The sequence below is a fragment of the Mus musculus genome, chromosome 2 (genome assembly GCF_000001635.26).
Source record: "Mus musculus strain C57BL/6J chromosome 2, GRCm38.p6 C57BL/6J".
Taxonomy (NCBI): Eukaryota; Metazoa; Chordata; class Mammalia; order Rodentia; family Muridae; genus Mus; species Mus musculus.
The window spans coordinates 119,232,587-119,260,471 of NC_000068.7; the positions used below are offsets into that span (position 1 = coordinate 119,232,587).

At 48.6% G+C, this 27,885-nt stretch overlaps 1 protein-coding gene across 3 annotated transcripts; it reads left to right on the forward strand.

The window, feature by feature from the left end:
* The first annotated feature begins 4,773 nt into the window (after nucleotides 1–4,773).
* On the forward strand, nucleotides 4,774–16,949 carry Spint1 (serine protease inhibitor, Kunitz type 1). Of its 3 annotated transcripts, none has more exons than NM_016907.3 (11): nucleotides 4,774–4,886; nucleotides 5,115–5,657; nucleotides 12,569–12,696; nucleotides 12,924–13,062; nucleotides 13,151–13,321; nucleotides 13,474–13,500; nucleotides 13,773–13,898; nucleotides 14,011–14,061; nucleotides 15,425–15,595; nucleotides 15,770–15,817; nucleotides 16,171–16,928. In NM_016907.3, exons 2-11 carry the CDS (start codon nucleotides 5,201–5,203, stop codon nucleotides 16,374–16,376), a joined length of 1,524 nt encoding a protein of 507 aa, NP_058603.2. In that variant the 5' UTR covers nucleotides 4,774–4,886; nucleotides 5,115–5,200; the 3' UTR covers nucleotides 16,377–16,928. The 3 variants fall into 3 exon arrangements, with proteins under 3 accessions (NP_058603.2, XP_006499125.1, XP_030104818.1); XM_006499062.4 differs by having other exon boundaries at nucleotides 4,810–4,960; nucleotides 16,171–16,949; XM_030248958.1 differs by having other exon boundaries at nucleotides 4,810–5,657; nucleotides 16,171–16,949.
* Nucleotides 16,950–27,885: the final 10,936 nt, after the last annotated feature.

Genomic DNA, 27,885 nt, shown 5'->3' on the forward strand with positions numbered 1-27,885 from the left:
TATTACATGTTGGCTCCTGAGAAACAGCTTTAGCAAAGAGCCAATGCTGGCTAAGGTGGTATACATGTGTAGTCCTAGAACCCAGGAAGCAGAAGCAAGAAGGCTATGAATTCAAAGTCAGCCTGTGCTACATAGCAAGATTGTCATAAATAAACAGAAGCAAGAAGGCTATGAATTCAAAGTCAGCCTGTGCTACATAGCAAGATTGTCATAAATAAATAAATAAATAAATAAATAAATAAATAAATGCCAAGCATGGTGGCTGACACCTATAATCCCAGTACTCAGAACATAGTGAGCTATAGATCAGCCTGGGCTACAAGTATGATAGCCTATCAGAAGGAAGAAGAGGAAGAGGAGGAGGAAGAAGAAAGAGAGAAGAGGAGAAGAAAAGAGGAAGAGGAGAAGGAGGAGGAAGAAGTAGAGGAGAAAGAGGAAGAAGAAAGGAGGAAGAGGAAGAGGAGGAGATTGAAGAACTGGTTAGGGGCAGGAGAGGCAAAAAGGCTGAGAACTCACACTGATTCGAACATAGGGGAGACAAACTGGGGTTAGCACAAGTCTCCTGAAACCTCAGCACTGGCCCCCAGTGACACACCTCCCTACAAGACCATACTTCCTAATCCTTCCCAAACAGTTCTACCAACTGGGAACCAAGGATACAAATATATGAGCCTACCAGGGCCATTCTCACTCAAACCATCACATGGGCACTGTGGCACACATCTATAATCTCCAGCACCCAGAAGGCTGAGGCAGAAAGATCCATGTGAGTTCAGAACCAGCCTAGGATATACAGTGAAACCATTTCTCAAAATGACAACAGAACACATTTCCCTATGCTGCAAGTAATATTCCACTTACTGCCCAGCCCTCTGACCTCTTGCCCTGCAATCAAACTGCTCTTTAAAAACAAAAATCAGCTGGGCGTGGTGGCGCACACCTTTAATCCCAGCACTCAGAGGCAGAGGCAGGCGGATTTCTGAGTTCGAGGCCAGCCTGGTCTACAGAGTGAGTTATAGGACAGCCAGGGCTACACAGAGAAATCCTGTCTCAAAAAGAAAAAAAAAGGGAGCTGGATGGGGGATGAAGAGATGGCTCAGTGGTTAAAGCACTTGCTGCCATAGACAGTTGTGAAGAGACTGGTGCAGAGAGAGTGGGAGATAGACAGTTGCTAAGAGATGACTTAGTGCAGAGAGAGCGGGAGAGGATGTAAGGAGGGAGCGGCTTGAGGCTAAAAAGAGTGAGTGATGGCATCCAGGGTTCCTGTCTTCATTTTGGCCACCCATGCTCTTTCAAGGGAAGCTGTAAACTATTTCTAAAGTTAGGAAGAGGAGCCATGCATGGTGGTACAGACCTAGCAGTTGGGAGATGGAGTCAGGAGGACCCCTGGAGCTTTGCTAGCCAGTTAAATCTGTGAGTCCCAGGTTCAGGGAGACACTATCTCCAAAAACAAGGTTAAGTGACAGAGATGGCTCAGCAGTTACAACATTTCCTATGCAAATGTGAGAAACAGTTTGGATCCTCAGAAAGCCCGTAAATACTGGATGAGCCAGGTAGCTCGACCAGACTCAAGGGAGGAGACAGAGCGGATTCCCAGACTAAGCTGACTAGCCAGAGTAATCCTGACTCCGTAATGATTCCTGACATCAAATTTGAGCCTCCACAGGAATGCCCGCACATATGCACCCCGCTTCCTGCAACACACACGGGTTGGGGGAGGGGATAAGGCAACAAGTAGATGAAGAAGACACTCAATATTAACTTCAATAATAGCTTCCAGAGACTCAAAGTCCAAGATCTGACAAATACATCTAGCAGTGGCCTGACACAAGGTCCTAACAACAATGAGAAGCAGAAGGGTGGGTGAACAGGTATGCACTGGAGAGGAAAAGGGCAGGGGGCAGCCTCACTCTACAACCTGTTCTCATGGTAACTCATCCAGTCCTTCAAGGATTAACCCAGTTCCTTTTTAATGACCTAATTACCACTAAAAGGCCCCACCTCTGGACACCACAACAATAGCAAATTTCAACATGAGCTTCCAAGGGGACCAAACCGTATTGAAACTACAGCAATAGGTATCATTAAAAAAAAAAGAAAGAAAAAAAATGAAAATGATTTTGTATTTCAGGCAAGGTGAATCTGAAGTAAGAGTGGAACTTCCAGATGAAGTCAGAGCGGCAATCACACCGTGAAGCCCAGGGCTTAGGTACTGAACCAATGAAGCTGGCCTGCCTTGGAGCCAAGCCTCACTCTGCCACTTAGTTGCTGGGTGACCCAACACGTTAGTTCACCTGTCTGTTTGTTCATCAGTACAATGGAAATAAAACAGAACTTACTTCCTTGGTTTGGTCGGATGATATTGGGTAATTTGTGAGAAGTGCTTAGGAACAGGATTCAGACGTTTTCAGTGCCTGATAAATAAATGTGTTTATTTGTGCAGTGCTGAAGAACCAAACTCTAGATTTTGTGCATATAAAGCAAGTGTTCTACCAGTAAGAGTTCCATCTCCAGCCCAAAACAAAGGGTTTAGTTCTCTCTCTCTCTTTCTCTCTCCCCCCACCCCACTTTGGAACAGGGTCTCTTTTCAGCCTCAGCTGGACTCAACCTTGATTTTAGCCAAGAGTGACTTTGAACTCCTGATCTTCCTGCCTCCTTCTATCAGATGCTTGGATTATAAGCATGTATCACCACACCCAGCTTTAAATATAGGTCTTTTTAATATCATGTACACAGTGAATATAATCATAAACTTCTGGCAATGTGGTATTGTGATAAGGTGGTACTCTCTTGTGGTAGTGTTCTCTTAGGTATAAGCTATTTGGGAAGGCAGAAATCAAACTGTGACAAAGTTCTTTCTTCCCAGGAAATGCACAATCATGTTTCTTCCCCAGCATACCATGATGGGCATCACTATGCCAGTGGCTGTGGAACATCAGAAGATCCAGAGAGGGCCTGACACCCACGTGTTTCCGCTCCCAGTGTCCGGAATGTGAGTGGCTGGAGGGTTTGCAATCAGTGAAGGCAGGTCATCCTTGGCTCCAAGATCAACACATGAGACTACTGTCGGTAAGTGATGGGGAGATGGTTTTCATAGTGGGGGGAGGTAAAATAGTATGAAAAGACGTAGAATCTTTCTTTAAGAACCTTGATTCCATTCCCAGGCCCCATGTGGAAGTTCACAATTGCCTTACTTCAGTTCTAGAAGAATTCAAGTGTCCTCTTCTGGTTTTAACAGGCACAAAGCAGACACAAAATGCATATAACATACAGGCACTCATACACAGAACACTCTTTAGAATCTTTGTTGTTGCTTTGATTTTTTGAGACTGGGTTTTTCCATGTAACCCTGGCTGTACTGGACTCTGTAGACCAGGCAGGTCTTGAACTCAGGAGATCTGCCAGCCTCCCCAAGTGCTGTACCAACACCAGCGCCATCAGCAGTGCCATCACTAGGCCAAATGTTTTATAGTCTTAAAGATATATATATATTTATGATACGTGTATGTGTGTGTATGTGTGAATAAATACCACATTTGCACAGGTGTTTGAGGAGGCCAGAAGAGGGTTTCAGACCCCTTGGAGCTAGAGTTCAAGAGGCTGTGAGCCCTGAGATGTGGATGCTGGGAATTGAACTCTGGTCCTCCACAAGAGTAGCAATTGCTCTGAACTGTTGATCCGTCTCTCCTGGGGGGCTGGGGGGCATAAATAAGACAAATCTTGCCAGATATAGTGACTCATCTCTGTAATTGCAACACTAGGAAATGATGCAGAACCAGAGATGCTTTTCAAGGCCTTGTCTCAGAAATAAGTTAATTTGAAAGAAAACAGGAGTGTAGATGTCCTGTAGACATCTGGGATGTGAAGAAAGGACTGCGTGTTTTTCATTTAGGAAAAGCAATGAGCTTGGTATGAAGGTGTTCCCTGTTGCGTGGGAGATTAACTGAACCCTTCAGAGAGCTGGAGCCTCCAGGTGTCCAAACAGGGAATTTATGTGGAAGAGAGTGGTCAACTACTCACTGGGAGTTCCCCTTGGGATGGGAGAGTAAACCTGAGATTCAGGGAAGGGGACAATTTACCAACAAAAGATGAAGAGTTCAAAAGGAAATGTTTACAAGAATGAGGGAGAGGCGCAAACAAAAGGGAATGCACTCCTGTGGGTGAAACAGGGAAGCCAGGATACCAGGAATCACCTGTTGGTCCACTCTCGCAGAAGGAAGGGCTGTCCTGAGCTGCATCAGTGAAGCACGAATCCCAGGATCTGGTTTACACAAACGCAGCCTATCCAACTTTGGGGTTCTCTTCTTACTGGAAAACTGGAAATGATGTCCCAAGGGCAGGCCACAGACAGCGAAATCGTTTGCATAAGCTTTCCCCGACATTTCTCCTCCAACTCCTTCCCAAACGCCCCCAGCCAAGGGTAGGGAATGCCGGCTCTAACCGGAAAGGAAGGCCGGAGGCAACCGCACCTGCGCCACCTTGCAGGGGTGTCGCGGCCCAATGTGGGCTTAGGGACGCACTTCTGGTGTTCAGGGACCCAACGAGTGGCTGGACTCCGTGGAGCCAGGGTAGAGCCGCCTCCAGGGCACGCGGGCCTCACCCACGCCGCTGGGCGTTCGGAAACCACGGGCGCTGCGGCTGGGTCTGGGGTGGCTGAGCCGCCCGGCGGGTCCAGCCGGAAGTTCTGCTGGGCAGGACCGGTGGGAGTACAACCGGCGTGGGCGGGGCCGGCGGCGCAGGGGTTAATGCCAGTCCCGCCCCGCGCTCTGACTCAGTTTCACCAGAAACTAGAAAGGCCGGGAGGAGGCAGCCAATCTTCCGTGCAGCCAGAGCCGGGCGGAAGCCGGGCGGGATCGTCGGCGGTCCCACCCCGTTCACCTGCGCAGGTAGCTGGGGCGGACGGTAGGCGGACGCCCAGCGGGCTCCGGGCATGTTTGGCGGACGTCCGCTCTGTGTTGGGGTACGCGAGCTCCTGAGCGGTGCTCTGCCGGACGTCGGCGGTCCGGTCCGAGTGTGCGTGGGCGGATCGTCCTGCGTGCGCCTCCTTGTTCCCAGTGCCCCGCGCCCCTACCCGAGCTGATCAGGTGTGTCTCCTCTGCCTCCTCCCATCTCAGGTCACAAGCACCCTCGGAACCCGGAGGCTCGCACTGTGAAGGTGACCCCCGCCTCGGGGAGGAGGGCGACGGCCCCTGGGAGCACGATGGCGGGCCGCCGCCTGGCGCGGGCCAGCATCTCTGCGGTCGGCGTATGGCTCCTTTGCGCGCTTGGCCTCCAGGCCACCGAGGCCGAGCTGCCGTCCGCACCCGCTGAGCTTCCCGGGGGAGCCGCCTGCTTGAGCCGCTTTACCAGCGGGGTGCCGTCCTTTGTGCTGGACACCGAAGCCTCAGTCAGCAACGGGGCCACCTTCCTGGGTTCCCCGACGGCGCGCCGCGGCTGGGACTGCGTGCGCTCCTGCTGCACCACTCAGAACTGCAACCTGGCGCTGGTGGAGCTGCAGCCAGACGGCGGCGAGGACGCCATCTCTGCCTGCTTCCTCATGAACTGCCTGTACGAGCAGAACTTCGTGTGCAAGTTCGCTCCGAAGGAGGGCTTCATCAACTATCTTACTCAGGAGCTTTACCGCTCCTACCGCGAGCTGCGGACTCGAGGCTTTGGAGGTGAGGAAAGTTGCTGGCCAGAAGGGCTAGGCAGGTTAGGGAGGCTTGGCGAAGACAACAAAAAGGAGTTAGGGAGGAGAGCCCTTCCATCGACTCCCTTTGAAGTAGGCAGTATTTTGTAAACAAAGGGGATGGGAGATTGGGGAAGGATGGCATCTCAGGGCTCAGGTTCTGGCTCCTGAAGGGTGTTCAGAGTTGGGGGTTGAAGGCCTAGCCCAGGATGTGCCTATGAGAGAAGTGAAGTGACTTTCTAGGTTTCGCTACCTCTGTCTCTGATAGGCTAAGTCAGGGAACGTTGATGCGCCCAAGTGACTACTAGAAAGGCATCCTGGCCAAGTGTTGTCCTGGGCCGTTTGAGGCCTTGACAAAATGAGCCTGACCATGGTCTCCTCCGGTGGCTGCATAAGGTACAGGTTAGTGTCTCTGCCCTGGGAATAGATTGGCCTTTTGCAGGTGGGACCAATGATATAACCAGGCCTCCAGACAATACAGGACAAACTCAGGCAAAGGTTTTCCTGTGGGAGAGGGACTGTGCTGTGGGTCCAGTCTCCTAGACACTCTCTGGTGAGGGGTGAGGAGGGCCACTGGGGTGAGTCAACCTGCTGGTATGTGTATCTGGTAGGTGAGGGATGTCAGCTGGCCCAGCAGGTGTGTGTGCCTGTCCACGTGAGCCAAGCAGGGCTGGACCTGCTTAGGATATGGTAGGCCTGGCTGTCTGTTTACCTTGTCTCGATGATGGAGGCAAAATGGGGAATAAGTCTTTGGCCTGACTGGGCAGTGGCCTGTGAGCAGGACTGCAGCAGCCTACTGTCTCTGCCTGTTGGTGTTGACAGGTGGGGATTTGGGACAGGAGTGGGTCACAGTTATAACTAATGCTGGCTCTCTTAACATTTTACTCACTGTGCGTTCCCATCTGTCCCCAGTCTTCTGGAAGACGGTGCTACTTGTAGAGTAGTAGGAAACTGAGCCTCCTGTGTTAAATTATTTGCTGGTATAGTGGTGCACATCTTTCATCCCAGCATTTTAGAGGCAGAGGCAGGCAGATCTCAGAGTTCAAGGCCAGCCTGGTTTACAGAGTGAGTCTCAGGACAGCCAGGGCTACACAGAGAAACCCTGTTTCAAAAAGCAAACAAGCAGAAATAAAGAAAAGAAAAAAAAAATTGTTTACCCAGGACAACATCCCTTTAGGGTAAGCCTAGGCCTCACTTCAGGGGCCTACTCCACAAGTCCTACTGTTTGACATAGGACCACCTCCTTAGTAGAACAGGGTGGAAACCCAGCAGCAAACAGAACCAGAGTGTGGAGTGCAGGGAGCAGGACACATAGGGCCAGTGCGACAGACCCTTTCTCTCCAGGCTTCTTCCTACTAGGACCTATGGTAGACTAAAGGTCTGCTCTTCTAACTGTCCAATAGCGTCCAATAGCTCTCCTTGATCTCTGGGGAGACCCCAGGTGGGGATTCTGGAAAGTGGGGGATGCTGTGAAGTAGGTATCTCACTTGGTTAGCATTGGAGCCTGTTCCACAAGAACCTTACAGGACTCCCTTCCCCGGCCAGAACCTGAGTCTCTGGATCTGGGCCCCTTAGTCCTAGGGCCAGCCTTCCTCTTTCGGAAACCCCCAGAAATGGTCCATTTGGCGTGAGATAGGCTAGAATGGGGATTTTCCTGGAACATTTGAGGAGCTGGGTAGGGCTCAGGTGTTGTGTGCACTCCCGGCCATTCTCGGCTGTATCAGGGATACTGTAAGGAAGTCCAGAAGCTTCATGTCGGTGGTCCCCGTGTCAGCCAAGTAGCCTAGAGGGGATGTGTCAAGAAACCTAAGCTGTTGGTTGATTCCTGTGTTGGATGAACGAATCCTTCCCAGAATGGGTGGCTTGGGTCCCTTTTCCCAGCTTGTGGTTAGGCCAGGCAAGAAGACTCCAGCCCAGTAACTTGTTCTTTCCCTGTGTCTGTGTCCCCTCACCCTGGCTAGTGGCTTGGGAGGCGGAGTCTGCAGTTCCTCAGATATGTCCTGAGGCCTGGTTTTATTGCCATTCCAGCCCTTTGCTCTCTGAGGGTAGGAAGAAGGGAGTGGTAGGTAGGGTAGGGCATTTGCCCCTTGGTCTTGGGGCTTGGTGAGAGCAGATAGGGGTGGGGGTGGGGCTGCTCCTCATTCAGAGGCTGATGCCTGCCTGCCACTTTCACTTAGTGGGGGTGGGTGGATGTAGCCTGCCCATCTGCTTTCCCCCCTTCCTATTGCTGGCAGCTTTTACATAATAAAAACAGGTTCAGCTCAGCCAGGGCTTACACTCAGTGTCTGGTAAATGCGGCCCAGCCCTTGGCAGCCCTGTTTCCAGGTAACCACAATCTGTTCCTCTTGACTTCTTCCCTTTTTTTTTTTTTTTTTTTTGTGTGTGTGTGTGTGTGTGTCTTTCAGGTTCCCTGCTTTCTCTTTGACCCCTTTTTTTCTTTCTTTCTTGATTTTAGTCTGAGTCTAACCTCAAACCTCACCTGCCAAGCAAGGCTCCCACCAGCAAGCCACATCCCTGGCCCTTTTTGCAAAACTTTGAGATGGGGTCCCACTAGGCCGACATGGAACTAGTTCTGTAGCCCACTTGAACTTAGATCCTTCTGCCCCTGTCTTTCCAGTAATTGGAGTTACAGACCTGTGATACAAGGCCCATTCAACCCTGCCTTCTTGAGTCCCTGTGAAACCTTGTCTCTCCCATCCATCACCAACACAAAGTCTTCTCATCTCTGTGACTCAGCCCCCATGGCTGTTCTTATCTCCTTTGCTCTCTGAGCACTCTTACCCTCCACATAACCCGCTGTGGAGCCACCCTTGATACAGTTCTGCCCGTAGGCTTAATGTATGCACTTGCACGATAGCTCACCAGAAGCATCATTTATATATAATAATGAAGGATTGGAAACAGCTTCGGTGTATGTCAGCACATCTTTTAATTGAATGCTGTGATGCTCTTTGAAAAACGGCGGAACCAGGCTGTCAAGATGGCCGAGTGGCTGAAGGTGCTTGTCACCAAGCCTGGCAATTTGAGTTTGATGTCCAGAGCCCACTTGGTAGAGGAGGAGACTGACTGCTGTACATTGACCTCCACACACATGCCTTGTCATGCCCGTGCCCACATCACATACACAGCATGTACATACTAGACAAACAGATGTACTGTAACAATAATAAACCTGAAGGCAAGGTTTAGGAAGGAGATGATTTTAAATACTTCCCCTCAGCCTGACATGGTCGCTCATATCCGTAATCTCAGCACTGGGGAGCCTTGGCACTCGGGTCTGAAAGCCAGCCTGGACTGCACAGTAAGTTTTAGGCTGGATTACATAGTGAGACCCTGTCTAAATCAGAGAGAAAGGAAAAGAAAAACCAGTCATTTTGATAGATTCTCTTCTCTCTACCCACTTTCTCACTCTAGTGAAAACGTGCCTTTTACTCTAAGGAACACGAGGGGGTTTGGGTATGTTGGTTTTACATTTGTATGGTTCTTTGTCCAGGTGTGCTTTCTACTCACCAAGGCCAGAGGGTAATATACGGGAATCTGTTCTCTCTTCACTGTGTGTTTCCTGGGCATCAAGCTCAGGTCAGGCTTGCTGGCAGATACCTTCCCCCTGCTGAGACATCTTACTGACTCAAAAGTTAAATTTTAGATAGAGTGTGAGAGCAGTGGAGATAGACAGCCCTGGGTTCAAATCTCACTTCTAACACTTAAACACTGAATCATGGCACGAGAGTTCAGTTCCCCACAGTTATGTTGGATAGAAACTGAGCCATGCCTCTTGTGTGTCGATTTCTCTCATCCAGTAAGAGTGACCTGGCAGTTATAGCAGGGTGGTTATGAAGCTAAGTGGTCTCAATGGTAAATTTTTTTAGGCTTTCTGTGCCATACACCAAGTAGTATATGTGGCGATGGAAAAGCAGCCGTAGGTGACCTATACGTAGACAACCTACAGACACCTATCCCCCCACCTGCTGGGTATCAAGTCTAGGCCATGTGCATTCCAGAGCACTCTGCCACGGAACTACACCGTTTACCTAATCTCCAGCACATGCTCACTGCACCCCCAGATTAGCAGCTTTTTTAGGTAGCACATCCCCACGTCAGTCTGTAGCCCTGGTCTCTCTGGAACACCCACACTCATCTCCCTCTGAGCCAGGGTGTGTGAACAATGTGGGTCGGATTCAGCTTTTCTGAAAGGTTCTTTCTTAGTCTGGTTTCTCTTCTGCTTAGCCCTGGGTCTTCCTTCCCCATTCCCAGAACCTTTCGTGAGAAGCTGGACGTGTCTGCCCATAGATGTTTCTCTAATCTTTCCTTACTTCCGGTGGCTGCCTGTGACTCAGACCTCTCCTGTTACATCCCTCCTGAATGAACCTCTCGCCCTTGTCCACCTGCCAGCCTTCGTACTTTATAGAAACTCTTCCAGTCAGATGTTTAAATGCTGATGCCCAAGGCAAGGGTACCCGAGGTCCCTCCCACAGGACTCCTGGACCTCATGTGCATCACAGAGGTCAAGGACTAGGGTAGCCAGGCTCGCATAACTCCACTCCACTGCTCACAGCCACTGTCTGGTCTCTTCCTGTATCACTGTTTAATGTTTGACTGCCGCTCTTGGTGTATCCAAGCACTCGGACGTAGTATTCAGAAAACCTTGAGGTTTGTCTCAGCCTGGCCTCCTCACGGTCACAGAAGCAGCTCTGCAGATTCCTAATTCCTTTTCACTTTAGTGTGTGCATGTGTGTGTGCATGTGTGTACTGCATGTAAAGGCAGAGGTGGATATCAAGTACTTCCCTTAATTATTCCTTTGTTAATAAATAAAAAAAGTCTTGGTTGTTTGGTTTGGTTTTTGAGACAGGATCTCACGATATAGCTCAAACTGGTCTCAGATTCACAGAGATCCATCTGTCTCTGCCTCTGGAGTGCTGGGATTAAAGACGCCTGGTTCCCCCTCATTTTTGGAGGTAGGGTCTCTTTGAGAGACTGCAGCTCACTGATTCTGTGGCCAGTGAGCTCCAGAGATCATATTGTCTCTGCCTCTAGTGCTGGGATTACACATGTGGAAAAGCCACCAAGCCTCTTTTCACATGGATGCTGAGGATTTGAACTCAGAACCTTCTGAGTCCATGGCAGACGCCTTACTAACTAAGCCAACTCTCCAGCACAGTTTACAAACACCCCCTGTTCCCCATAATCAAGTCAAAACCAAAACCAAAACGAGTCTGTCTTCCCTTCTGTTGAGGGCTTCTCTCTCCTCTGATAGCCCACTCTGCTGCCTTCTGCCTCATGTCACGTCATGATAGTGTCTGTTTTTTTTTTATTCTTTCTAGCCAGTTATAGTGGCACATGGGAAATAGAAGCAGTCAGTCTATTTCTGTGAACTCAAGGGCAGCCTCCATAGTGGATTCTAGGCCAGCCAGGAACACACAGTGAGACCCTGATTCAGATAAAAACAATTGTCTGTATGTATGCATGTGGGCTTGTGCACATGGGCAGGCCGTGTTTTTCCCTTTTGGTGGTTTGGTTTTGGTTTTGAGATAGGATCTTGCTATGTAGTGAAAGCTGACATGGACCTTTGTATAGAAAAACTGGTCTTAGTTCACAATCCTCTTATCTCTCCAGACTCTCAAGTGTAAGGATTATAAATGTGTGCCACCAGAGCCAGGTTTCTGTTTCTTGCTTTTTAGTTTGTATGTGGACCCAGACACTTGTGTACGAAATATGCGTGTGGATGCACACATTTGTGTATGGATGTGTGTAGAGGTTAGAGGACAATCTCAGGTGTCATTCCTCGGGTGCTATCATCTTTTTGTTTTTGTCTGACAATGGATTTCTCACTGGTCTGAAACTCAGCAAGTAGGCTAGGCTAGCCAGCCAGTGAGCCCCAGATATCCTCCTGTCTCTGTCTCCCCAGCCAGCACTGGGATTGTAAGTGCATGACATTTCATCCGGATTTTTGATATGGGTTCTGGAAATTGAACTCAAGTCCTTATGCTTGCAAGGAAATGCTTTAGTGATATAGAGCGTTCTCCCTGCTCTGCTCCACTCTCTGCTCTGCTCTCCGCTCTCCGCTCTCTGCTCTCCACTCTGCTCTGCTGTATCCTAACCCTAACCCTGGCGAGCGAGATCGAGGGCCCTGCTCACGTGAGTCAATAGCTCAACACTTTGCCATTTCTGTTTTTTACAGCGTAGGATATCCCAGGTAATGTCCTAGAAGTCCTTTATGTCATCATTTATGCGAAGACTCTTTCCAAATAAAGTCGTATTCATAGGTTCTAGAAGTTCTGTGGGTGTAAGGATGGGGGCCGTCCAGCCCATCTTTAGCAGGAATCCATCTTTGTGCTTATCTCTCAGACAGAACCCCTAGCTCTCAGGTGAAGGAAGCCTCAAGCTGTCAGGGCCAGGAAGGGTGTGGCTCCTGGAAATTCCCTGTTGTTGATGGCAGAGGCACCCTGTCCCATGGTCCCTCACCCTGGAGCACCAAGGCCACTCAGCTGAAGGCCTCTGTCCAGATTCTCAGCGTGGTCTAGGCTAGTGAGGAGTGATGATGCTTTTGCTGCTGCTGCTGCTGTTGTTGTTGTTGTTGTTGTTGTTGTTGTTGTCGTCGTCGTTGTGTATGAGTGTATCTCTCACCATTGTATATCTAGTGTTCTGCTTGGTACTACTTATGTGCCTGGTGCCCATGGACGCCAGAAGAGGGCATCAGAAAGCCTGCAACTGGGGTTACATAATCTAACACATAGTATCCAGTTGCTTGCTTCAGACAATCTACTAGTCATAATGTAACTGCATAGAGAGCAAGGTTCTGGCTTTATTGAAAGCCCTCTCTGTGCCTGTGCAGGCTACTGAGTCCTAGGTTGGCCACCACTCGTCTCGTTTACGGTTAATTCTACTTCCACTTCTCTCAGGGTCCCGGATCCCTCGAATCTGGATGGGCATAGACTTGAAGGTCCAGCTGCAGAAGCCCCTGGTACTGAACGAGGCAGACAACACAGACTGGCACCTACTGCAAGGTGACAGTGATGTCAGAGTAGAGGTGAGACGCTGGGCTGGATCCCTGGCCTTCCCACAGCTTCCTAGGACTCCTTCAGGGGCCGTAGGCCAACCACTGGCTCATTTGGTGTTGGCTAGAGAAGAGAACATGATTCATCTGATATCCAGTCTGTGTGCTCTCCCGGGGGAAGTGGGGCATGGCTGGGAGGACCCGGGGTTGTCAGAGAACATCAGGAAGTGGCCAGGCTTCATGACCAGTGTCGTGTATAGAGAAAACGTCCGGAAGAAGTGGAGCTGTGGGGACTTAAGGAGGGGACCTACCTGTTCCAACTGACAAGAACTGACTCAGACCAACCAGAGGAAACAGCCAACCTGACTATCACTGTGCTAACTGCCAAGCAGACAGAAGGTGACGGGGGTGGACATGAGGTGCCTGGAGCCCCCTTCCCCCCACTGATAACCCTCTAGTCCAAATTGACAAGTTCTCCTCCATCTAGATTATTGCCTCGCATCCTACAAGGTGGGCCGCTGCCGGGGCTCCTTCCCACGCTGGTACTACGACCCCAAGGAACAGATCTGCAAAAGTTTTACTTTTGGAGGTTGCCTGGGCAACAAGAACAACTACCTTCGTGAGGAAGAGTGCATGCTAGCCTGCAAGGATGTGCAAGGTGGGTCTGTGAAAGGCAGCTTTAGAGCCCAGGTGACTTGGCCCAGGGTGGGTAGTTTTTCAGGTCTGGGAAGTGGACTAGGGGTCCCCGTCATCTCAGCATTGTTAGAGTCTGGCCACACCCCCTATTATTCCTGTTGTTCTCCCCCCTAGGAATCTCACCGAAAAGGCACCATCCAGGTGAGTTTTACTTCTTTTCTTTCCTCCTTTCTTCCCCCTTGTCTTGGTCTTCAGCCCATATGATGACCATATGATGACCCTGATTTTGCTCAGCTCCCACCACCCCAGTGTTATACAAACGCCTAACTCTCCCAACTCAGCAGCTTCCTGTCAGATTCTGCCCGGTTTACAGATGGGAGGAGCTAGGGTTGGTGAGCAGTGGGCTAATGGGAGGCCCAGGCAGATGCTGGTCCCTTGGCACTCAGTGCCTGAGCTTCACCTCCTCCATCCAGTGTGCTCCGGCAGCTGCCATGCCACCCAGTTCCGCTGTAGCAATGGCTGCTGTATCGATGGCTTCCTGGAGTGTGATGACACGCCAGACTGCCCTGATGGCTCCGACGAGGCCACCTGTGAAAAATGTGAGCTGGGGATAGGAGATGGGGCAGGGTCAGGTGGCGATCCTAACAACTCTCCTGTATGCCTCTGGGTTCCCCACGGTTGGCCCTAGCCTCTGACCTCTCATCTCTGCAGACACCAGCGGCTTTGATGAGCTTCAGAATATCCATTTCCTCAGTGACAAAGGTGAGTCTCCCTGTTCCTCTGTGTCACAACAGGTTCTGGCACTGCTGTCCCCACTCCACCCAACCGGCAGTGTCCCAGGGGTTCACTATGTGTACAGGCTGTGAACACACAGGCAGGGCCCGAGCTCTCTTAACTCATCTCCCAGGCACCACTAGTCACTCGTCTGATTATTTCCATCACTGCAGGCTCGTCGAACATATCACTAAATCATATGTGTTCAGGAAATTTCATAGTGCTGTCATACATGGAAAGCCACCATGACTTGACACACTGAAAACCACCCACCTAGCATTGCAAGGAACTGTGCTTGTGTCCCACCACCACTGGGGGATGAGAGGAAAAACAAAACAAAACTACCCAATATGCAAACGTAACATGTATGAAAAATAAAGATAATAGCCTGCTGCTGATGGCTTATGCCAGGAAGATCAGAAGTTCAAGGTCAGCTTCTGCTAAATAGAGTTTAGAGTTAGCCTGGGATACATAGTCAGCTTCTCTATTATAGGAAAAATTGGCTAGGCATGGTGGTGGGTGCCTTTAATCCCAGGCAGATCTCTGAGTGCCAGGAAAGTTAGTGCTACACAAAGAACGTCTACTTCGGGGAAAACTGGGAAGGGGGACAACATTTGAAATGTAAATAAATAAAATAACTAATAGAAAAGAAAATCTACCTCAAACCACTCCCCAAAAACCCAACCACTTCAGCTCAGTGTGTTGAACCTTCATACGGCTACAACTCTTTAATACAGTCCTCCTGTTGTGGGACCTCCAACCATAAAACTATTTCCGTTGCTACTTCATAGCTAATTTTACTACTGTTAATGAATCGGTAATGTCAACATCTGTTTCCCAGTGGTTTTAGGTGAAAGGTCACTCACAGGTGTTGAGACCTCTCTGCTTAAGCTGGGTACTCTTTCTTGCCTAAAGCCCACCCCTTTGGTTAAAAGTTCAAATTACTGGGTGGTAGGAATCAGAGACCTTGACACAGAGAAATTACATTGAAAAAGGAAACTTTGAGGCCAACAAGATGGTTTAACGGGGATAAAGACGCTCAGGCACTCGCTACCAAGCCTGGAATTCATCCTGTTGAAAAGTGACTCCAGTTTGTCCTCTGGCCTCCCTGTGCACATGCCATGCACATAAGTAAACAATGTACCCAGGCGTATCTTTAAAATAGAGTCTAAGTAGTAGTTCTCTTGGAGCTGAAGATTGCTATCCCTTTGTCTGTCTTGCCTTTAGTGAGGCGACATCTGCCCTCAGCCTGGCGTAGGGGGTACTTAGCTATCGTCCTGCGGGGCCTGATGGGTGGCAGCAGGGTGGCTCTTTGGGCTCACTTGCCCCTTCGTATGCTCCCTTACCACAGGGTACTGTGCAGAGCTGCCAGACACTGGGTTTTGCAAGGAGAACATCCCACGCTGGTATTACAACCCATTCAGTGAACGCTGTGCCCGATTCACCTATGGTGGTTGCTATGGGAACAAGAACAACTTTGAGGAGGAACAGCAGTGTCTTGAGTCCTGCCGTGGCATCTCCAGTGAGCAGAGTGGCAGTAGCGGGGTGAAGGGGAAGATTTGGCTAGGCCTGGGCTGGTCCCTCCTCTATAAGTGACTTGATAGCCATGGAGAGGGTGGCAGGGGGCTGTGGTACTGGAACAGGTGAGTCTAAGGACTTACCTAGTGCCGACTGGTTTCTCTATGTCACTTTGCAGAGAAGGATGTGTTTGGTCTTCGGAGGGAAGGCTCCATTCCCACTGTAGGTAAGCCTAGTCTGTCCTGTCACCAGTGTGGATATGTAGGTGTCAGTTCAGGAACGGGCAGCATGTGATTGCTTGTGAATGCCCAGCCTTGCTGAGAGGACCCTGAGATTACCCAGAGTGCACTTGAGTAGTGAGGCCTGACATAGGTAAAGGAGAGGAACTGTGAATTGCTTGCCAATTGTCAGGTATCAGAGCCCCTCTGGGCTTCTAGAAGCAGCTATTCTGAAGGTCTGAGATGAGTGTTCATCTGCTTCTACACATGACATCCCGGTCTTTGTCCATTCCACAGAGTGAGGGTGGTGGGTGTCAGACCAGGCAGGCCTTAGTAATGCCTCATTCTGCTCTTCCCCCAGGCTCCGCTGAGGTAGCTATTGCTGTATTTCTGGTCATCTGCATCATAGTGGTCTTAACCATCCTGGGCTACTGTTTCTTCAAGAACCAAAGAAAGGAATTCCACAGTCCCCTGCACCACCCACCTCCCACACCAGCCAGCTCCACTGTTTCCACCACAGAGGACACAGAGCACCTGGTCTATAATCACACAACCCAGCCTCTCTGAGCCTGGGACTCTTGCCAGTCTTACCAGGTCCTGCTTGCCAAGACAGAAGCTAGAACCTGGAAAAACTTGGGGACCAGACTCTTCCTACCTCTTTCCTGGGCATACTTACTCTGTCTCAGAAGACAGATCTCTGGGCCTCTCGCAGGAGTCTCAGCTGCACTCAGGCCAGTTCTGGAGAAGGCCCAAGAGTCTGGAAGGAGCAGAGCAGCCTTGAGCCAGGAGTACTGTATATAGAAGGACCTGCTTATCCAAGAGCTGGAGAAAGTTGGTGTTTTGTGTCTTGTTCAAAGCTGCCCATCACCATCCGATGACGCTAGGACCTTGAGTGGTATCAGAGGCCAGAAGCCACACACTGCCTTCCACATCTGTCCCTCCACTCTGCAACAGGCTGAAGGATGTGTGTCTCTGCACACACTGAAGGATGTGTCTTTGTAGTTTGTGCTGTAAATAATTGCTTTTGGGGCCCCAGGGTCATAGCTCAGTGGTAGAGTGTGTGTGGTCACCCTGAGCTCTCTACACCGAACCACAAGCTACATTAAATTACAAAATAAAGTGTTGTGTTTGTTGAGCTCCTCCCACCCCCACCCCCCACCCTCTTAGTTTCCAGTGCTGATGTGAAACTTGCCATGTGCAAGGCAGGTGCTGTGCCACTGAGCTATCTCCTCAGCCCTGGTTTGTGGGGTTGCTGGGGGGGGGAGGGGGCAGACAACTCCTGTCCAACTGGCTCAGCCTTTGGCCACCCTGTCCAGCAGGTTTTCCCTGTCTCTCCTGAAACTGCCCTGGCTCCTCAGGATAGAGAAAAATGTCACCTTTGACCACCAGAGTGGAGAGCCATGGGGGTGTTGGCCCCGCTGTGCAGGGTTTCTCTGGTTGCCAACACCACACCTACGCAGAGGGGGGGGTGAGGTTCAGCCGTGGTTGGGGGCTTGAACCCTGGCAGTCACTGCCATGTCACTGGGCATAGGCTATCCGTGCCCATCTGAGAGCCTGTGGCTGAGGCTCCAAGCTCCTCCCTAGTGGCCATTAGCTGAGGCACACCACTCCAGTCACCCCTCTCCAGGGCTCAAGCCACTTAGAGGTGCCAAAAGAGACTTGAAGAGATTGCACAGATCTGTGTGCCAAACACTGCGGGTCCGTACACATTTAATACTGTTGGGGTGCTTCTCAAATGCTCTACACAACACTTCATTTGCCCAACACACTGCCTTGTGCTGTTAATGGCATTCACAGGCCAGGAGGTTGACAGCAAAGCTGGAGTTCCCCAGTTCTAAGATTTATGGTAGAACTGGATCTGAACCCTGGTAGGGTGGCCCAAAGGTCCCATGTTCCAGGAAAGGTTAAGCAAGCTTGCCGGCTGTGCATATCTCTACCTTCCTGTCCACCAGGCTAGCCCTCTGTCTGTCTGCGGTGCCTATTTCTGTACCTGCGGTGCTGCTGTGTTGGACCACATCTTTTCTCATCACTCAGCTAAGCTCTGAACCTTAGCTGGCCCAGGTGGCTGGCACACCCTGCTCCACACCCTGGGTTTGCCAACAGGACCCTGAGCACATAGCATCCTTTCTTTTGTCTGTGTATCCGTCTCCCTCCTAGGTTGTGAGCTCCTGGAGTCACAGATGGCATCTGAGTCATCCGTATCTAGCATGCCATGTTCCCTCAACTACCTTGGTTAATGGCAGTTACCCATCGAGGGCTGAGTACACACAGGGGTGGAGTTTGTTCCTTTTGTCCCATTTCAGGGGCCATGGGATTTTTTCTCACTTAACCTGACAGCCATTTACCCACACTAAGGCTCGAAAAAGACATATTACCATCTTGATTCTTTGTAAAGTACAGGTTGGTGTAATTAATGATTCAAAGACTATCCAATTTCTAGGAGGGGTGGTCAACATAGCAGGTGCCTAGCAAGTGTTCGTTTGAAAGGAGCAGCCTGTCTGGGAGTGGTAGATGTGTATGTGCCGAGCAGACAAAACGCCTGTATTAATCAGCCCACCTGCGGTGACTGGCTAGAGGAGGAGGAATCTCGCAGCAGCCACCAGGGGGCGCACTTACCATTTGCTCCTCAAACCTGCTCCTTATCTCTGGATCTCTGCTCTCGGTTTCATCGCCACCTGAATAATGCTTTGTCATGCCTTCCTGATTCCCTGCTTGGCACCAGCAATTGCCTATGCCTCAGGTGTTGTTTTGCCTCAAGAAAAGCACCTTTGCCCCATGCAGCACTTGTCTCAAAAAACTTAACAAGTTTGTTAAGCCTTAAGCTCACTGTGTGAACCTTGCCCCGTGTCTGCCCTGGATTGTTTGGCGATCCTTAGAGCAGGGCCTGAGTCTTACCCCAGTTGTGTATATGAAGTACTCAGAAAACAGCAGCTGTAAAGAGGCTGCTAGAGCTGTGCGAAGTGAGAAGCTGGAGACAGTACAGGTGTGGAGTGCTTGCCCAGCATGCATAGTTCTGGATTTGGTTCCCAACACTGGGGAAGAAAAAGAGAAAGTAGGTCAGTGAGCTTGGCCAGCAGGTAAAAGTGATAGTTCCACAAGTCTGATGACCTGGGACCAATAACGTTTGATCCTGGGACCTCACTGCAAAGTAGAAGAGCCAGGCATGGTGGCACACTTTTACCCCCAGCACTTGTGAATCGGACAGCTGTCTGATCTACATCTCGAGTTCTGTGGCAAGTTGGGTTACACAGTGAGACCTTGACTCAAAGAATTAAATAAATAAAAAGTGGAAGAGAGAACCATCTGCAGGTAGTCCTCCTCTCCCTGAACTCTGTGGTTGGTGTGTTTACATCACACACACAATAGTAAGACAGTGCTATGATTTATCTTTCTTTATGTGTAGGTGTCTATATCTGTGCATGGGTATGTGTGAAGGCGGGAGGCATCAGAAACCCTGTTGCTGGAACTCCAGTCTGTTATGAGCTGCCTGATGTGCTAGGAGTTAAACTTGGGTCCTCCGGAAGACCAGCAATACACTAGCCACACAGCCAACTGTCCAGCCACACAGCCAACTTTCCAGCCCCATTTTTTAAAAAGGGGTTATAGATATGGTTGGATGTGTGTTTAATCCCAGCACTTAGGAATCAGAGTCTGGCAGATCTCTGAGTTTGAGACCAGCCTGGTCCACATGGTAAGTTCAAGGCCTGGGCTGGCGAGATGGCTCAGTGGGTAAGAGCACTGTGTACTTATTTATAATAATAAATCTTTGGGCAGGAGAGAGCAGGGACCGAGCGAGCAGAGGTCCTAAAATTCAATTCCCAACACCACATGAAGGCTCACAACCGTCTGCACAGCTACAGTGTTACATAAAATCAATAAACAAATCTTAAAAGTTTCAGGCCAGCCAGTGGGACTTTGTCTCAAAATTTTTTTAAAGATTTATTTATTATTATATCTAAGTACACTGTAGCTGTCTTCAGACACTCCAGAAGAGGGTGTCAGATCTCATTACAGATGGTTGTAAGCCACCATGTGGTTGCTGGGATTTGAACTCAGGACCTTTGGAAGAGCAGTCAGTGCTTTTACCTTCTGAAGCCATCTCACCAACCCCGATTGTCTCAAATTTTAAAATTAAAAAAAGGGGATAGAGAGAAATTTCAGTATGTCTCTGGGTAAAAGCACTTGCCTGAGCTCAGTGCCCAGGACACACACACACACACACACACACACACAGACACACACACACACACTGTAGTTTGTTTGTTTGTTTGTTTGTTTTTAAAGATTAGCCTGGAGGCTGAGCAGTGGTTCTACACACCTTTAATTCCAGCACTCAGGAGGCAGAAGCACGCAGATGTCTAAGTTCAAGGCAAGCCTACTCTACAGAATGAGTTCCAGGATAGCCAGGGCTACACACAGAAACCATGCCTCAAAAATAAATAAAGATTAACCTGGGAAAAAATAGAAAGACTCTTGTCTCCTAAAAGAAAAACTAAGCAAGAAATAGCTTCATAGGCTGGAGAGATGGCTCAGTAGTTAAGAGCCCTGATTGCTCTTCCAGAGGTCCTGAGTTCAATTCCCAGCAACCACATGGTGGCTAACAACCACCTGTAATGGAATCTGATGCCCTCTCTGGTGTGTCTAAAGACAGCTACAGTGTACTCACATACATAAAATAAATCTTTAAAGAAAGAAAGGAAGGAAGGAAGGAAGGAAGGAAGGAAGGAAAGAAAGAAGAAAGGAAGGAAGGAAGAAAGAAAGGGCTTCACATACTAGGTATTAAGTAGAAGAGTGAAAATTCTAAAGAGATGCTTGGGTTTAATTTTGTTCTTTATGCTAGTGTGCAGGTGCACATGTGTGTGGTTTTGGAAGCCAGAGAACAGTCTTGGGTTTCCTTCTTCAGGTGCCGTCTATTTTCTCATTTGAGATCAGCTCCTTCCCTGGCCTAGAGCTCACCAACTAGGCTGGTTGTCAGGCCAATGGTCCCTAGGATTCTACCTGCCTCTGTCTCCCCTGGTGCTAGGAATGCAGGCAAGCACCATCATCCCGAGCCTGTTCACATAGGTTCTGGGGATTAGGTTCTGTTCCTTGAGCTAAGCTGTTTCTCCAGCCTTGCTTTGTTTTCCTAAAGCAGGCTCTCATTCTGAAACACGGGGCTGGGGCAGGATGTGGTGACCCATCCTTTAATCCCAGTCCTAGGGAATCAGAGACAGGTGGGTTTCTGTGAGTTTGAGACAAGCCTGTTTTACAATAGTGAGTTCCAGGACAGCCAGAGCTACATAACAGAAAAGTCCTTTTTTTCCCCCAACATATTTTTATAGATTATTTGGGAATTTCAATATCATCTCTTCTCAGTTCTCACAGGTCTGCTCCCCAACCCTCGTGACCCCACCCCCACAAAAAAAATGAAGAAGAAAAAAATTCAATTTGTGTTGCCCATATCCTACTCACAGGAGCATGGTCAAATTCCCAGTGCCAGCCCCTTAAAGGAAACTGAGTCCTCCCTACCTACACCCCTGCGGAAGCCATTAACTGTAGAGAGCTACACTTCAGAATCCCTATCACAACTTTTAAGAGCGAGAGAGCCTGTCTTTAGAAAGGAAGGAAGGAAGGAAGGAAGGAAGGAAGGAAGGAAGGAAGGAAGGAAGGAAGGAAGGGAGGGAGGGAGGGAGGAAGGGAGGAAGGAAGGAAGGGAGGAAGGGAGGGAGGGAGGGAGGAAGGGAGGGAGGGAGGAAGGGAGGAAGGAAGGACACTCTGGGTTACAGAGGGAGTTCAAACCCAGCCTGATAACTAAATGAGACCCTACTTCAAAATAAAAGGTAAGCAAGGGACAGAAACTAGATATAGCCCCGTGGGAAGCATTTGCCTAGCACGTTCAAGACTCAATCTCCAGCTCCGAAATGAATGAATGAATCAATCAATCGATGATACGTGATATGCTGGTTTGTTTTTATGGACTTGATATAAACCAGAGTCACTCAGAAAAGGGAACCTCAGCTGAGAGACTGTTTCTGTCAGCATGGACCCTAGGCGTGTCTGTGGGGGCATTTTCTTGATTAATAATTGGTGGGGGAGGGCTCAGCCCACTCTGGGCAGGTGCCTGGGGCTTATAAGAACAGTCGCTGAGCAAGTCGGTAAGCAGCTACCTCCTATCTCTGACCCTTCCTGGGTTCACGCCTGGACTGTGACTGAGATGTCTTCGCTTGTTTTTGATCATGGCGCCAGATCACAGTAACAGCAAACTGGGACAAATGGCGATTGTGATATGCTACAACACAGATGAAATTTGAGATTATGATAAGTGAAAAAAGCTAGGGGTTTTAAAGGCATATTGTATGACTCCAATTGTATAAGTATTCAAAATTATAGAGTACTGCTGTGCTTTTAGGGAAGGTAGGGAGAGGTTTAATGGGTATGATATTTCAGCTTTGTGAGGTGAAAAGAATTCTAGGAATGGATAGTGGTGATTGCATAATGGTATGATTGCACTTTGTGCCCCAAACTAGTCCCATAAGGAAAATTAAAGCCAGGCACAGAGGTGTGCGCCTAAGTCCCAGCACTCAGGAGATAAAGGCATTAAGATTGTGAAACTGAGAGCAGCCTGGGCTACACATAAAGACCCTCTCTCGAAAAACAAAGTTTTATGTCCTTTGAATTTTACCACAATAAAAACAATTAGAGCTTCTGGTGTCCATCCGTGCCGGGAGCTGATCCTGTGCCACAGCAATCCACACCCAAATACTGCCGGGAGAGAGCTTGTTTCCCAGGAGTGCTGACAAGCCTGTGAGCACAGAATCCCCTGGTGATGTTCCCGAACATCCATTGTTTATCACAGTGGGTGACTGACTGGATTCTATAAAGACGGGCAATGCAAGAGTAACTTCCTAGCAGTGGGTTTTACAACGTTTGATCTGATTTCAAGAATGAGCATAGATGACATTAGGGGAGTTCAGAGTCACACTTATCAGACATCAGAGACAAATAGCATCATACAAACTCTGCATTTACATATGATGCACATACAGGAGAAAGGGTTTCATGTATGTAAGTACTATAAACAACGGCATCTTGTGCCTCAGTATTTCTACGAAGAAAGATGTTCCCTCCTCGGCTCGTTCTTCTGATTCTCCAGCCTTCCCTTCACCACCCACCGTCTCTTGTTGAGACTGAGGCTGCGCACCTTACGATTACGCTTCCACCCTGGACTTCAGTGTCATGCTGCACAGGTCCTCTCTGAATAGCATGCAAGCAAAACTCTGGCCCACGGCAGATCATCACTGCACGATAATACTCATATAAGCAACAGCATGGATGTGTAACTTTGTAGAGAAATGATTGGGAAGTGTTCCTGGACTTAACCTAAAGGAATTTGTCCTTAAGTGTGTCATCTTCAAAGATGTATGTGGAGTTTGATGATAGATAAGAAGGAGATAGCAGACCATTCGTTCATGTTTTGTGATCAAGTAGCTTCCAATGTCACATACTTCTTTTTCAATAGTTTTACTCAGCTGTATAGGTTTTTTTTTGTTGGTTTTTTTTGTTTTTGTTTTTTCAGATTTATTTATTTTACTTATATGAGTACACTGTAACTGTCTTCAGACACACCAGAAGAGGACATCAGATCCCATTACAGATGGTTGTGAGCCATCATGTGGTTGCTGGGAATTGAATTCAGGACTTCTACTTTTTTAGACCCTGCTTGCTCCAGCTCCGCTCACTCTGGCCCAAAGATTTATTTATTATTATATGTAAGTATAATAATATACTGTAGCTGTCTTTAGACACACCAGAAGAGGGCGTCAGATCTCATTACAGATGGTTGTGAGCCACCATGTGGTTGCTGGGATTTGAACTCAGGACCTTTGGAAGTGCAGTCAGTGCCCTTACATGCTGAGCCATCTCTCCAGCCCCCAGCTCTACAGGTTTTGTTGTTGTTTTATTTTAAATGACTTAACTGTTGGTGCCTGATGTTGTTACAATGATTTGCAGAGATAATTAATGATTCCATGTACTGCAATTGTATCCGGTGTGACTACAGTATGAAGGGCATTGTTGGGGAGGGAGATGGACAAAAATACTGTGCTTTTAAATCTTCTTCTTCTTCTTTTTTCTTTAAGATTTATTTATTTACTTTATGTATGTGAGTACACTGTAGCTGTACAGATGGTTGTGAGCCACCATGTGGTTGCTGGGACCTGAACTCAGGACTCAGAAGAGCAGTCAGTGCTCCTACCCACTGAGCCATCTTGCCAGCCCTTAAATCTTCTCAAACAAACAAACAAACACACAAACAAAAAACTGGAAAGGTAAGCAGGTACATTTGAATAGAGGCTATATTACAGGAGAACATGCCACAAGGAGAGAGTCAGAGGGAAGAGGCAAAACTGAGTCAGATGGTCAAGATAACCTGTGCAAAGGGCACAGAAGCTATGGTATGAGGGCCGGCCGAAGGTTGCCCACTGGCAGCCTGCAATAGTACTGTCACCAAACAGTTAAATTCTTTAAATAGCTGCCAGTGATATAGACTCAGGACATTTCATTAAATGCATATACACACGCCTCACTTCCTGGTGGCCCTGTCAATCCAGAGCTTAAGCATTCAACATTGGAGCCATCTTCTGCCTCCCCTGTACCGGAGACTCATCTCCAGAAGTTATTGCTCCTAAAGTGCAAACAAACAATGACAAAACGGTGCTGTTGTCTGGTGTGACAGTGTGACACGGTAACCTCAGCACCTGCAACACAAGTTCAAGGTTAGCCTGGTTTGAGGTCAGCCCAGGCTACATGAGACCCCATCTGAAAAAAACTAAATAAGTAAAACCATTAAAATGTAAAACCTTGTGATTTCCCCCCAAATCAGCCTTACTATCTGAGCAGCCCTGAACAAGGACTGGTTTTGCCTTGCTGACCAAGATCATTCCTCACCCAAGAACCAAGACTGGAGCCCAAGCAGGTAACTTCCCCAGGGAATGATTGTCAAGAGCCACACCTGGAAATCTTGAACCCAGAAGCCCTGAGTCTCACCCAGGGAGGTGAGTAATCCACTCTGACCACAGGCTTTGAGAACTGTCACCTTCCCCACCTGCTGAAGCCCTGGGGGTTGGGGGAGAGGTTGTATCAGTGGAGCCCCAAACCAGAAAAACCGAAGAAGGACCAGGAAAGAAAGTGGCCCATTGTCACAGAGTTTTTAAAAGGCAAACAGAAAACCTGAAAAACTATTTACTCAAATGTCCACAAATTACCTCTCACCAACAAAATGATAGATGGTGTTTGCTCTGCCTGCTTTCTCATCAGTCTGCATTTTGTATTTTCTTTATTTTCTCCTCCTCCCCCTACCTCTTCCTTTTCCTCTCCCCTTTCCTCCCCTGCCTCCTCCTTCTCCTCCTCTTTTTTCGTCGTCTTCTTGGTTTGTTCTTTTGGTTTTTCAAGACAGAGTTTCTCTGAGTAACTTTGGTTGTCCACCAGGCTGGCCTCAAACTTAGAATTCTGCCTACCTCTGCCTCCTGAGTGCTGGGATTAAAGGCATTCAAGTGCGTGCACGTGCGCGCACAAACGCACGCACGCGCACACACACACACACACACACACACACACACAAGCTTTTTTCTTTTTCTTTTATGTATATGTGTGTTGTGCCTGCACATATATCTGTGTACCACTTACATGCCTGGTGAGATCTCTGAGGCCAGAAGAGTGCATTAGATCCTCTGGAACTGGAGTTACAGACAGTTGTGAGTTACAATGGTGTGCTGACTGGTTTTGTGTCAACCTGACACAAGCTGGAGTTATCACAGAGAAAGGAGCCTCCCTCGAGGAAATGCCTCCATGAGATCCAGCTGTGGGGCATTTTCTCAATTAGTGATCAAGGGGGTAGGGCCCCTTGTAGGTGGTACCATCTCTGGGCTGGCAGTCTTGGGTTCTATAAAAAAGCAAGCTGAGCCAGGTGAGTTGGCGAATGCCTTTAATCCCAGCACTTGGGAGGCAGAGGCAGGCAGATTTCTGAGTTTGAGGCCAGCCTGGTCTACAGAGTGAGTTCCAGGACAGCCAGGACTACACAGAGAAACCCTGTCTCGAAACCACCCTCCTCAAAAAAAAAAAAAGAAAAAGAAAGAAAGAAAGAGAAGAGAAGAGAAGAGAAGAGAAGAGAAGAGAAGAGAAGAGAAGAGAAGAGAAGAGAAGAGAAGAGAAGAAAAGAAAAGAAAAGAAAAGAAAAGAAAAGAAAAGAAAAGAAAAGAAAAGAAAAGAAAAGAAAAGAAAAGAAAAGAAAAGAAAGAAAGCTGAGCAAGCCAGGGGAAGCAAGCCAGTAAGAAACATCCCTCCATGGCCTCTGCATCAGCTCCTGCTTCCTGACCTGCTTGAGTTCCAGTCCTGACTTCCTTGGTGATAAATAGCAATTTGGAAGTGTAAGCTGAATAAACCCTTTCCTCCCCAACTTGCTTCTTGGTCATGATGTTTGTGCAGGAATAGAAACCCTGACTAAGACAGATGGGTTCTGGGAATGGAACCCAGGTCCTCTGGGTTTTTAACCACTAGGCCATCTCTCCAGTTCCTGTTGTTGTCTAAGACAGGGTTTTACTATATAGCCTGGGTTGGCCTGGAACTAGCTCTATAGAGCAGGCTATCCTGGAACTCAGAGACATCTGCCTGCCTCTGACTTGTGTGAGAGCTGGAATTTAAGGCATGCCGTACCACATCCAGTTTGATTTTTTATTAAAAGTAGAGTTCCCCCGGCCTTGAATCCCTGTACTCCAGCAGTCGTCCCCACCTCAGCCTCCTGAGTAACTGGTTCTATGAAATCAGTCACATCAATGTACCTGGACTCAGCAGGCATTTTCAAAACTGTCCACAATACATAGCTATTGCTTTTGTGGGATGGGAGGAGTGAGATAGGGTCACACATAGCTCAGGCTAGCATACATCTTACTATGTAGCTGAGTCTGGCCTGGAAAGCTGACTCTCCTGCCTCTATCTTCCAAGCATTTGGATTATAGACATACACCACTACACCTGACTAAAATCTATTACTTTTGTAATAAGCAAATTATTATTTTTCAGGTAGATAAGAAACAGATCATTAAACAATGACCTCTCCTTTGGGGTAAAGAAAGTGGGGATGGGAAAGAACCGAGAGTTGGGTCTAATGACATAAGCCTGTAATTCCAGTTACTTAGGAGGCTGAGACAGTAGAATAGCAAATTATAGGCCAGCCTGAGCTACAGAAGGGAAGGCTGAGCTGTACTGCTGGAGGCCCGGGAAAGGGGACACTCCAAGAATTGACTCTGGGCTGAGCAGAGGGACAGCATAAGTCCTAAGAGCCTTGAGATCTCCAGTGCTGGGAGCCTGGTGGTGTGGCAGTGACACCAACAGAAATGGATGGTAGGGGGATGGTAGGGGGAGGGGTGTGCCATCTCAGGAGAACCAGACAGAAAGCACAGGCCACAGTCAGCAGATGGAGATGCATTTCTTTCTTCTTCTCCTTCTTCTAAAGAATTACATATTTATTTTATGTATATGAGTACACTGTCGCTATCTTCAGGCACAGCAGAAGAGGGCATCAGATCCCATTACAGATGGTTGTGAGCCACCATGTGATTGCTGGGAATTGAACTCAGGACCTCTAGAAGAGCAGTCAGTGCTCTTAACTGCTGAGCCATCTCTCCAGCCCAGAGATGTGTTTCGTTTCTTTGGTCTTAGGATCAGTCGTTTATTTACTTCTGCCTGGCCTTGCAGGGCAATGATTCAAGGATGCTTAACAGGATCTCTAAATTATGAAGTAGCATGGTAGGGAGTAGAAACAAAAACAACAAAAAAGGATGAAAATCAGAGGTCAGGAATGAGGCCACATGAGAAGCTCTGTGTAGCTCTGCTGTGGTACCATTGAAACCCCTCCTTGCCAGGCAGTGGTGTCGCACACCTTTAATCCCAGCACTTGGGAGGCAAAGGCAGGCGGATTTCTGAGTTCGAGGCCAGCCTGGTCTATAGAGTGAGTTCCAGGACAGTCAGGGCTACACAGAGAAACCCTGTCAAGAGAGAGAGAGAGAGAGAGAGAGAGAGAGAGAGAGAGAGAGAGAGAGAG

Coding starts and splice junctions, on each gene's coding strand:
- Spint1 (NM_016907.3), top strand. CDS start 5,201: ATGGCGGGCCGCCGCCTGGCGCGGGCCAGCATCTCTGCGGTCGGCGTA. Junction 5,658..12,568: donor GCGGACTCGAGGCTTTGGAG/GTGAGGAAAGTT, acceptor CACTTCTCTCAG/GGTCCCGGATCCCTCGAATC. Junction 15,818..16,170: donor AGGCTCCATTCCCACTGTAG/GTAAGCCTAGTC, acceptor CTCTTCCCCCAG/GCTCCGCTGAGGTAGCTATT.